The sequence below is a fragment of the Myotis davidii genome, unplaced genomic scaffold (genome assembly GCF_000327345.1).
Source record: "Myotis davidii unplaced genomic scaffold, ASM32734v1 scaffold6, whole genome shotgun sequence".
NCBI classification, from domain to species: domain Eukaryota; kingdom Metazoa; phylum Chordata; class Mammalia; order Chiroptera; family Vespertilionidae; genus Myotis; species Myotis davidii.
The window spans coordinates 9,729,382-9,741,784 of NW_006383011.1; the positions used below are offsets into that span (position 1 = coordinate 9,729,382).

The 12,403-nt window shown below is 35.9% G+C and overlaps 1 protein-coding gene across 1 annotated transcript in view; it reads left to right on the plus strand.

Moving 5' to 3' along the window:
- CCDC88A (coiled-coil domain containing 88A) overlaps nucleotides 1–12,403 on the plus strand; it is a 105,433-nt gene that overhangs the window by 67,797 nt on the left and 25,233 nt on the right. The window contains exons 14-17 of the mRNA XM_015557854.1: nucleotides 1,480–2,550; nucleotides 3,920–4,047; nucleotides 5,028–5,166; nucleotides 9,280–9,444. Coding sequence (XP_015413340.1) covers nucleotides 1,480–2,550; nucleotides 3,920–4,047; nucleotides 5,028–5,166; nucleotides 9,280–9,444 — 1,503 coding nt within the window. The remainder of the gene's footprint in view (nucleotides 1–1,479; nucleotides 2,551–3,919; nucleotides 4,048–5,027; nucleotides 5,167–9,279; nucleotides 9,445–12,403) is intronic.

Consider the following 12,403-nt stretch of genomic DNA (forward strand, 5'->3'; position numbering starts at 1 on the left):
TGTGGGGTTGGGAGAAATGGGAGTGGGGTTGGGAGAAATGGGAGTGGGGTTGGGAGAAATGGGAGTGGGGTTGGGAGAAATGGGAGTGGGGTTGGGAGAAATGGGAGTGGGGTTGGGAGAAATGGGAGTGGGGTTGGGAGAAATGGGAGTGGGGTTGGGAGAAATGCCGCTGTGCTCTGGCCCCACTAATAAAGGGAGAAGTGGTGGCAGCAATAGTCTTGGATACTGTCAGATTTATTTTCAAGTATTTATTGATCATTCTCGTGCTTGAGGAAACAGAACTGGATAGATTGACTTGCTGTTTTAATATTCGTATTTATTTTTTATATGTAAAATGATTTGCTTTATATTATCTAGGGATAGCCTTAGGCCACCTATAAAATTAGAGATTTCTTTAGAGCTACAGAACAAAAATTCTAGAGCTAAGTATGAATCTGTACTTTTATCAAGTTCTCAGGAGCTTGTTCAAAACACTAAGTTTTGAGAACTATTACTAGTATATTAATCCATACCTTGAATTGAATGGATTAGTTTTCAAATGTACCAGGAGAGTTTGTTATTTTGATGTTTCCAAATTAGCATTCTTTGGGGGGTTGAATACACACACATATATGATACAGCAAATATTTACTAAGGACCCTCTGTGTATAGGCATTGAAAAATTTATTTGTGCCCAGCTTGGTGAGGCTCAACAGTTGAGCATCAACCTATTAAGCAGGAGGTCATAGTTCGATTCCTGGTCAGGGCATATGCTCGTTATTTGGACTCCAACCCCAGTAGGGGGAGCGTGCAGGAGGCAGCTGATCAATGATTCTCATCATTAATGTTTCTCTTTCTCTCCTCTGAAATCAATAAAATATATATTTAAAAATTAAAAAACAATTTCTTTGTGTAAGGTAAAAGCTTATATCCTCAAGAAGATATGTATGTATATTTCCCTGATACTCATATTTGAATTTGAAACATGCAATTAAGTAATCTGAAGATCATTTTTATTGATATTAAACACATCTCTCTTAACCATTCCTTTATATTACAAACTCCCTAAAGCCACAAACTTTAATGATCTGGCAGTACACGTATACAATGGTCACTCAGTAAATATTTGTCAGAATTAAAAGTAAGATAGACAGTGCTAGCATCCTTTTATGTTATGAGTTCCCTGTTAGATTTTGAAAAGAAATAACTATAATTTAAAATATTTAGTTCTTTCTCTAGCCAGTTTAGCTCAGTGGATAGAGTGTCGACCTGCGGACTAAAGGGTTCAGGTCAAGGACACATGCCCAGGTTGTGGGCTCGATCCCCAGTGGGGTGCGTGCAGGAGGCAGCCAGTCAATGATTCTCTCTCATTATTGATGTTTCCATCTCTCTCTCCCTCTTCCTTCCTCGCTGAAATTAATACAAATATATTTTTAAAAAGTTTAAAATATTTCTTATTCAATTATGTTTTTAATTTTCTCCTTTCTCTTTTAAAATTAGATTAAAATATTGGAGCAGGAAAATGAACATCTGAATCAAACCGTGTCTTCCTTAAGGCAGCGCTCCCAAATAAGTGCTGAAGCAAGGGTGAAAGACATTGAAAAAGAAAATAAAATTCTCCATGAATCTATCAAAGAAACAAGTAGCAAGTTAAGCAAGATTGAATTTGAAAAAAGACAAATTAGGAAAGAGTTAGAACATTATAAAGAAAAAGGAGAACGAGCGGAAGAACTTGAAAATGAGTTGCATCATCTTGAAAAAGAAAATGAACTGTTACAGAAGAAGATAACCAATTTAAAAATTACTTGTGAAAAAATTGAGGCCTTAGAACAAGAAAATTCAGAGCTAGAAAGAGAAAATAGGAAATTTAAAAAAAGATTGGATAGCTTTAAAAACCTTACTTTTCAGTTAGAATCTCTAGAGAAAGAGAATTCCCAACTTGATGAGGAAAACTTGGAACTGCGAAGAAACGTGGAGTCTTTGAAGTGCGCAAGCATGAAAATGGCTCAACTGCAACTAGAAAACAAAGAACTGGAAAGTGAAAAAGAGCAGCTTAAGAAGGGTTTAGAGCTTATGAAGGCATCATTCAAGAAATCAGAACGCTTAGAAGTTAGCTACCAGGGTCTAGATACAGAAAATCAAAGGCTACAGAAGGCTCTAGAGAACAGCAATAAAAAAATTCAGCAGTTAGAGAGTGAACTACAAGACTTAGAGATGGAAAATCAAACATTGCAAAAAAACCTAGAAGAGTTAAAAATATCCAGCAAAAGACTAGAACAGCTAGAAAAAGAAAATAAATCATTAGAGCAAGAGACTTCTCAACTGGAGAAGGATAAGAAACAGCTAGAGAAGGAAAATAAGAGACTCCGACAGCAAGCAGAAATAAAAGATACCACGTTAGAAGAAAATAATGTGAAAATTGGAAATTTAGAGAAAGAAAACAGAACTCTATTCAAGGAGATTGGTATTTATAAAGAATCTTGCATTCGTCTGAAAGAATTAGAGAAAGAAAATAAGGAGCTTGTCAAAAGAGCAACTATTGATATAAAAACTTTGGTTACATTACGTGAGGTAAGTATAGTTACCTAAATTTAAAGCAAATATTTTTTATATTTTTAAATCAAGGCTGTAAGTTTCATTGAGACCCATTAGTAATTTGTATCATCTACTTAAGGCTCTACAGTAGAAATTTAGAATTATAACTAGAAAGTCTCCAACTTTCCTGCCTTTGTTAAACTAAGAAGTATATGTATATTATATTTTTAAGATCTTGTACTAATTAAGTTTCCATATGGTATCTGACTTATTACATTGTAATTTTATTTCAAAATAATATTAAAAATATGTGATCAAGACTCTTTACTGAATGCTAAGTATAATGGGACCCATGATAGCCACTATTTATTGAACGCAAGCAGTGCCAAGTACTGGGCTAAGGACCTTGTAAGATTATATATATATATTTTATGACCAATTCTTTATAGGTATTATCTTAGATTAGAAAACAGGTTTAGAGACATTAAGTAATTTTTTGAGGATGACAGTTAATAAATGGCAAAATTGGATTACTAGATTCAAATCCAGATCTTTCAGACTCCAAAGCCCCATGAATTTTGACCTCTAAGCTTAAAGAATACAAATCAGGTTGAACTTAAAGGTCAACATTGAACAATTGGTAGTTGCTCAGATCTGTGTGTTGAGGAGAAATTTGAAATTTCTAGGAGTATACTGGTAACAGTCTTGTAAACGTGGTTGGTGTAGATCAGAAGATAACATGCTTGGCTTGTTTTTGCTTTTACTATGCTATACTATATATAACCCTTTAAATTCAATTTAAAAGTATCTTAGCATTCTTGTAATAAGTCACATTGGAAAGTCTGTGTTTCTGCTAAAGAGATATTGAGAGGAGAGGGACCACTATGAGACATTCATTTTTTTCTTTTGTTGTTCTATAGTCTCACAGACATGAGCAACAGGTTCCTTGTGCCTGCACCTCTCAGAATGCCCCTAGCTCTTCAGACCTATATCCTCTTCCACTGGGAGAAGGGTGCTTGTGGGTAAAGGGTGTTGTATAGGAAGAAACATGCATTAAAGTCCTAGCTTATTATTGAAAAATTAATGGATATGCGTTTTTCCCCACAGTTGTCAAATGTGAGGTGTGGATTCACAAGGAAAGAGTAAATAGTTTCTCCATTGGTTTTAAACATTAAAAAGATAAAAAGAAGTATTAGCCAAAAAAAGACAAAACTATTCTGTTTGGACTATGTTATATTGTTTCATAACTACTTCTTAATGAGGAAGGGAAAGTCCAATCACATTCTGTCTTTCCTCCTTCAAGTTATATGTATTCCTGGGTGGTGGTAATTAGAATTTTGGCTAAATTTCTTAGACGTTTATGTTCTTGACACTCATGTGAGTTTTGCATTCTTTTTAAAATAAGGATTTGGTGAGTGAAAAATTGAAGACACAACAAATGAATAATGATCTTGAAAAATTAACCCATGAGCTTGAGAAGATAGGGTTAAATAAAGAGCGACTCTTACATGATGAGCAAAGTACAGATGACAGGTGAGTATTAAGTCACTGGTTCAATTCCTGGTCAGGGCACATGTTTGGGTTTCGGGCTCATTCCCCATTAGAGGGCATGCAGGAGGCAGCCAATTGTTGGTGCTGTCTCATTAATGTTTCTTTCTCCCTCTCCCTTTCTAAAATCAATTTTTAAAAATGTTTAAAAAGTAAAAAATTAGGGTAAAGACAGCCTAATACTGTCTAAGAAAAAAATGCTAAAATGTTACATAAATACAGTTTGTCAGTGACATAGCAGAAGATCTAAAGCTATAATTGCCTGTGAAAGTAGAATGAGACATTAACAACAAACAAACCCCTCTCAGGGGAAATATGTAATTTAAGCAAGTTATATTTTATTTGATTATGTGCTTAAATGCCTCAATTCTTTCATTTATTATTTATTTTTTAATCTTTATTGTTGAAAGTATTACATATGTCCCTTTGTTTTTCTTTGACCCCCTTCTAGCTCGCACTCTTCCCCCCCACACCACACCAGGCCTTCACCACCCTATTGTCTGCATATACTTTATACCCTGTAGACAAAGTCTTCAGTGAGTTTCAAGTCTTAACTATGAATATGTTCTTATATAAATACTTTACACTTAATAGTGTAGACAAGTGTTTGATAATATAATAATCCTTTACTTTTTATAGATTCTATTCTTATAAAACTAAAATACATGTTTTGAGACTTATAAAACTAATAGAAATATAATGCCTGTTTGAGTATTAGATAATTTTTGCTTTAGACAACCTAGGCTATAATTTAAAGCTCTGTTTACTTAGTGATTTTTGTTTCTTCATTCCCAGGAATAGTTTAAGAGGGGGAGACTGGGGCAGTAAGAGGAGAATAATTTAATTTGCCACTTAAAGTATAAGATCCATTTATGGCACCAATATCTGTAGTCATAAATTATCTTTAAAAATAATTTTCTGACCTCTAGTAACAAACTTTTGCTATTTTTGTACTTGGATAGTAGGTACAAACTTTTGGAATCAAAATTAGAATCCACTCTAAAGAAGTCCCTTGAAATAAAAGAGGAAAAAATTGCTGCTTTAGAAGCTCGATTAGAAGAATCCACAAATTATAACCAGCAATTGCGCCAAGAACTTAAAACAGTAAGTGATTTCTTTGGAAATAATTTTAATTGTTAAATATTTGGAGAGAAAATTATAAAATAGAAAATAAAAATTTAATATTTTATTAATATTTTGTTTTTTTCTTAAATTTGAGGGTGTTCTTAAACAGATTTTTGCCATGTAGTTTCTGACAAACTATATTTTGTCTATACACTGTAATTGATTCAATCCTATTTCATGCGTGTGTGTGTGTCACCCATGCAGTTAGGAACATACCAGAATTGATATGTTGGGATAGGGAAAAGGCAGGCTTATTTTATGGGTAAAAGGTCTCAATGAGAGACAGGCACTTTATTTTGACACCCTTTTCCTATTGAGAATCCAGGTAAAAGTTTGATAGGAAATTTGTAAGTGCGAGAACACCAAGTAGAGGGAAATCATATGTCATCCTCATAAAGTTGAGGGTATTTTTCTAGATCTGTTTTCTTGTGATATTTAGAATTATTTGGTGAATTAAACAAAACTGTTTTCTTTACATGAATAAAGTGAATATGAAGAGACTTGCCCTATATTGAGTTAATATAATACTAGATTGGGAGTATCATATTCTGATTTATTCTCCCTCTTATTGTCTCTGCATTGCTCCCTTGAATGGTTTTATAGTAACTAAACATTAAAACTTGTAAGATTACTACAGGCCACATTTAGAACCATTTGCTCGGAACACTATAGGAAATGCAAGTAGCTAGCAGGGCACTGTCCAGTGTTCTTCACAGGGGTTGTCTCAGAATCATCTTCCTACCAGATGACAGTTCAGGTGCAAGTGAGATTCGTATTGGGGTGTGTGTTGGAGCTGCCCTGGCTTTAAGACTTCATGCTCCACAGCAATTATCATCTCTTGCAACAACTCCAGAGGTATAGATTTAAGATCTCCATAATAGTTGTTACTAATTTTAAGAGTTGCTGCACTTAGAGAAGTTCAAAGATATGGCTTCATATTAGGTATTTATGGTTCTCTCAGCCCAAATACAATTTACCAATCAGGGATCTTATTTCCCTTCAGCAAACCTGCCTGGTAATGTAGAACATTCCAATTTTATGAAATTGGAGAAAGTTAACCGAAGATGAATTTCTTACGCAGAAAGGAAAAAGGTTTTGTTTCCTATTTGCCCTTACCATCACTGCTGGTGTTCATCTCAGACATTACCATGAAACAAGTATTTATGTAGAAGAAATTCTAGAACTTTGCTTAGTTAACATAAAGGATTATCCAAAAAATAAAGTAAAATTTGGTGCCAGATTTTATTAGTCTGCTTTATTTCCTGAATTTTTTTTTTGCCCTATTGAGCAGTATAACTAGGTTACAAGTAAAGTCAACTCATGAAGCTACTCAGCTAGAAAATAAGTAGGTTTGGATATGGGTTGGTATATATCTATTTCTAGTCTAAAAGGTGGAGACTTAAAAATACATCATTATCTTTTACTTCCAGTCGTTTTGGCATAACTACTATTGGACTAGCTTACTGCTATAAACATGTATTCACCTATAATTATACTGTTCTAACTTTTAGTACTATACATGAAGAGGTATATCACTTGAAGATAGACTATGAAAGTTAAATATGAATAGTATAAGTTCTAAAGTACTAGTAACTACAAAAATAGCATGACAGAGAGGTATGGTTAACATGCCAGCAAAAGAGATAAAATAGAATTATAAAAAATCCAAAAGAAGGAAGAAAATAAAAAAGGTGGAGCAAAGTACAGATTGGACAGATAGAAAATAAATAGCAAATGGCAGGTTTAAATAAAAGCATACCACTAATCACATCCTATCTAATAAAGAGGTAATATGCAAATTGACCATCACTCCAACACACAAAATGGCCACCCCCATGTGGTCAAAGATGGCCGACAGGGGAGGACAGTTGGGGCAACCAGGCCAGCAGGGGAGGGCAGTTGGGGGGGGACCAGGCCTGCAGGGGAGGGCAGCTGGGGGGGACCAGGCCTGCAAGGGAGGGCAGCTGGGGGGGACCAGGCCTGCAGGGGCGGGCAGTTAGGGGTGACCAGGCCAACAGGGGAAGGCAGTTAGGGGCAACCAGAGCAACAGGGGAGCAGTTAGGCGTCAATCAGGCTGGCAGGGGAGTGGTTAGGGGGTGATCAGGTTGGCAGGCAGAAGTGGTTCTGGGCAATCAGGCAGGCAGGCAGGCGAGCGGTTGGGAGCCAGCAGTCCTGGATTGTGAGAGGGATGTCCCAGATGGAGAGGGTGCAGGCTAGGCTGAGGGACACACACACACTCCTGCACAAATTTCGTGCACCGGGACTCTAGTTAAATGTAAAAGGTCTAATACCTCAGGTAAAAGTCAGAGATTAATGGATTAGATAAAAAGGCAAATCCTACCTATATGCTGCCGCTAAGAAACCTTGATGAAAAATCATATTTTATGTTTATGTGAACATAAATTAGAGATTCTGATTAATGATACATAAGGTAAAGAAACCATTTTTGAAACTTAGTTGTAAGAATAATGGTCTAAAAATCAGAAGCTTTTTTAAAAAATATATTTTATTGATTTTTTACAGAGAGAAAGGGAGAGGGATAGAGAGTTAGAAACAACAATGAGAGAGAAACATCGATCACCTGCCTCCTGCACACCCCCTACTGGCGATATGCCTGCAACCAAGGTACATGCCCTTGAGTCTGCAGGCCGATGCTCTTTTCACTGAGCCAAACTGGTTAGGGTAGAAACTTTTGAGTTTTATTCTCAGTTCTTCTTACTAATGGCATATGTCTATAACCTTTCTAAGCCTAGGGGTGAAAAGACCTGTGGGAAATTAATGTAAAATAGGAGACTAGAAATGATGTCACCCATCTATGTTACTAGGGTGGTAAAAGTAAGGGGGAGGGGGGAGCTGGATCCCAGAACACCTATTAGATCGCTTGCCAAGGTTTAAATTACATTCTATTTTGGCATCTTTTTCTTTAGTCTCACATCATTATTTTCTAACTCAATAGTAGCAAATTTTATTGTTGAATTATAAGCTCTCTTAAGGTTTGCATTAAATGTTGAATTATTTTAAATATTTATCCTTGCCTTAATATACAGTTTAAGTTAATTTAGAAATTTATGATAAATGTCTCCTGGGATAAACTAGTGATTCAGGATAAGTATAACAATAATCATTTCAAATTGAAGAGAGCTATTTAAGTTAATCAGCAATTTTGGTAATGTAAGATGACCAAGTTGCTAGTTTTGAGTTGGCTCTCTTAAAGTATGATCTGGTTGTAGTCATACCAGAAAACCTTGGATTGCTCAGTCTTCATAAAATAAATTATAGTAATTATATGTGATAGATGAAGGTCTCAATAAAGAAATCATTAATTTATTTAACATAGCTCATTCTGGGCAACATATCCTTCATAAAAGGGCAAGTGTCTACATATAGATCCTCAGTTTTAATTTAGATCTCTTTTTAAGAGGAATTAATACTGTGTCAGATCTTTAATTGTTGTTTACATGGGGATCTCTGAAATCTCTAAATCAGCTATAGATAGAGCTCTAAAACGGTTGCTATTATTAGCAGCACATCTTGATCTTTAGCAACATTTTCATCATAAACAATAGGATATGAAATTAGAGAATATATTGTAGGAGCATCACAGATTAAAAAAAAAGTGTATATGCCCTAGCTGGTTTAGCTCAGAGGTTAGAGTGTTGGCCCAAGGACTGAAGCATGGTGGCTGCAAGTCTGGTCAAGGGCACGTACATCAGTTGCAGGCTCAATCCCCGGCGCCGGTCAGGCACATGCAGGAGGCAAACAGGCAGAGAATCTCTCTCACATCAATGTTTCTCTCTCTTTCTCCCCATCCCTTCCACTCTGTAAAAAGCAATGAAAAAAGATCCTCCGGTGAAGATTAACAAAAAGAAAAACAAGAAGAGTGTATTGAATATTTCTAAGAGGGAAGGATTTGTATTTTACAGAGCATAAATTGTGATTATGCTAATAATGATAATTATACATATTATTTACCATATTTTTAAATAAAGCGTGTCTCACATTCACCAGAGCAGTGCAGAGTCAAATTAATTGTAAGAAGCAGAACTGGGATGATTTATTTTCCACATTAAAATATTTTAAATCAAATTTTAGGTGAAAAAGAATTATGAAGCCCTTAAACAGAGACAAGATGAGGAAAGGATGGTACAAAGCCCTCCTTCAACTTCCAGTGAAGATAACAAATGGGAGCGAGAAAGTCAAGAAACAACCAGAGAGCTTCTGAAAGTGAAAGACAGACTGATTGAAGTAGAAAGAAATGTAAGTATTTTTAGTAGGAATAAAGGATTTTTAGAAGTAATATATAACTAAGAAAGTGTATCTATTCTGGTTTTGTAGCTTTGTTCATTGTATACTTTCTTGACCGATTTATTAAGACTGAAGAACTCAATTTACTTTTCTCCATCACTCTCACCCAAGACCATCAGTAACCTTTATCAACTCTATCTTGAAAATATACCCCAGACCCATTTTCTTTCCATCTTTGCTGCTACCTCAGGTGCAGGCCTACGGTAGCATCATCTGTCATCTGGACTATTAAAATATGCTCCTAACTGGCCCTGCCTTTTCCATTTCTGGCCCAGTCTAACCCATTCTCAACGCAGTAGTCAGTTATTTTTTAAAACATAATCCAAACCATGTCACTTTCATACTTAAAATCTTCAATAGCTTCCCATTTTAATTAGAATAAAATCCAGATTCTTTACTGTGTCCTGTAAGGTCCTTCCTGACATTGTCCTGCCTGACGTTTGCCGTACCACATTTCTACCCACTCCATTTATTAATCTGGAGATAATACTATCTGTTAATATCTGGAAAACACAAAACAGTGCCTGACACATAACAAGTAAATTTAGTTCTAGTCATATTGGCATTTTTCTTCTTGTTCCCACCTCAGGCCTTTCTGTTTGCCTCCCCTGCTGCCTGGCTTCCCTCAGAATTCATGTCTCAGGTCACATATCGCCTGAAAGATGTCTTCCTTGATCGCTTTCCTCAGTAAAGGAGCTGTCCCCAGCCTAAACTGCTCTTCACTGTCACACCACTGCCTTACTTAGCTTCCTCATAGCACTTTTCACTTATGAAATGACATTATTTTGTTCATTTATTTGTTCTCTACTGAAAAAAAGCTCCTGGAAAGCAGGTAGCTTGTCTTTCATTTTCTCCACTGCCTTCAGTATGTAGAATAATGCCTCTTAGATAGCAGACACTTTGCTGAGTGAGTTACGTATTTGACAACCAACAATAATTGAATGAATTCAACAAACATCCTACAAAGTTGAATAAGCCTTAGGAACTTGCATGCTAACAAGTAAAATAATTGTAGTTGTTATTATTATTTAATATAACATGAATTAAAAGCTTTAAGCCATAAAGCCAAATATTAATACTGATTTCTACTTTCTCATCCAAAAATAATTACTGTAAACATCTTTCCCAGAAAACTGTTTGTGATTTACCTATATATAGAAGTATATTTCTTTTACAGTTTTATACCTGTGGACTATTAAAATATGCTCCTAACTGGCCATTAATAATAGAATGTCTATTTTTAATTATTCAGTGATATATACATATGTACCTCTATCATTTAGATTAATAATTATACCTCAAACAATTTGGCTGGCATATAAAGTCCTATAAGATAAATCTCTTTCCCATTGACTTCCTTTATAAATTTCCACTGAAAAAAAGTTGCTTGGTTGTCATACTTTAGCCATTTTAGATAATGGTTTATAAAAATGGCTAGCCCTATATTAGATAATTTTTGTGTCTCTGCCATTATATTTGCTAACTACATACTTTCTTAGTGTAAATTTTTCCTCTCTGATATATTCTTTCTACTTAGCCATCTCATCTGTTCGCTACAGGCTATAGGAATTTTTGTTATTTCTAGGGTCATTAGAGTTTGTATATTTTGATTTCTAAAGAGCTGAATTACAATAGTACTTAACATATCCAAGGGAAAAATCGCTTAATTCTTTAGTGTGTCAGGATGGTATTCTAGGCCTGGATGTTTTTGCTCAGTGGATAGAGCATCGGCCTGTGGACTGAAGGGTCCCAGGTTTGATTCCGGTCAGGACCACATGCCCGGGTTGTGAGCTCGATCCCCAGTAGTGGGCATGGATGAGGCAGCCAATCGATGATTCTCTCTCATTATTGATGTTTCTATCTTTCTCTCCCTCTCCCTTCCTCTCTGAAATCAATTTTTATCCTTTGTATTTGAACAAATGAACAAAAGAAGTTCAGTATCAAAAACATCTTTGAAACATTTAGGTTCTTTATCTTGAATTTTTATGGTATATGTGGGTTAAATCCTGACTTATATTTTATACAGTGAGGTAGTATATATAACATGAAACGCTATCGAGTGAATATTATTGTTGTCCCCTAAATGTAGATAAGATAAAAGTAATTTGTTGGGATTCAGTTGTAACTTTTTTGTTGTTAATCCTCACCCAAGGATGAAGATATATACATATTTATTGATTTCAGAGAGGAAGGGAGAAGGAAAGAAAGAAACATCAGTGATGAGAGAGAATCATTGATCAGCTGCCTCCTGTATGTCCCCAACTGGGGATCGAGCCTGCAACCAGGGCATGTGCCCTTTATCAGAATCGAACCCAGGACCTTTCAGTCACAAGCTGGCACTCTGTTCACTGAGCCAAACTGGTGAGGTCATCCAAGGATATTTTTCCATTGATTTTTTTAGAGAGGGAGAGACATAGAGAAACATCCATGTGAGAGAGACTCATCGATTGGTTGCTTTCCACATGGCCCCAGCCAGGGCTGGGGATTGAGTCTTCAACCAAAGTATATGCTCTTGACAGGAATCAAACCCAGGACCCTTCAGTTCGCTGTCTGATGCTCTATCCACAAACTGGCTAGAGCTCAATTGTAACTTTTTATACATATTGCAATTATATGTAAACTAGAGGCCCGTTGCAGGAAGATTCCTGCAAGAATAGGGCTTCCTTGGGCTGATTGCTGATCGCGCCACCAAGCCCCGCCGCCCAGGGCAGCACATGGGGGCCCGATTGGCAGCTCACGCTGGCCTGCCCTGCCTGCAGTATGCAAATTAGCCACCATCTTTGTTGGCAGTTAATTTGCATATTGCTGATTGCCTGATAGGCGTAGTGAAGTTATGGTCAATTAGCATCTTTGTCTTTCATTAGATAGGAGATATATATATATATATATATATATATATATATATATATAT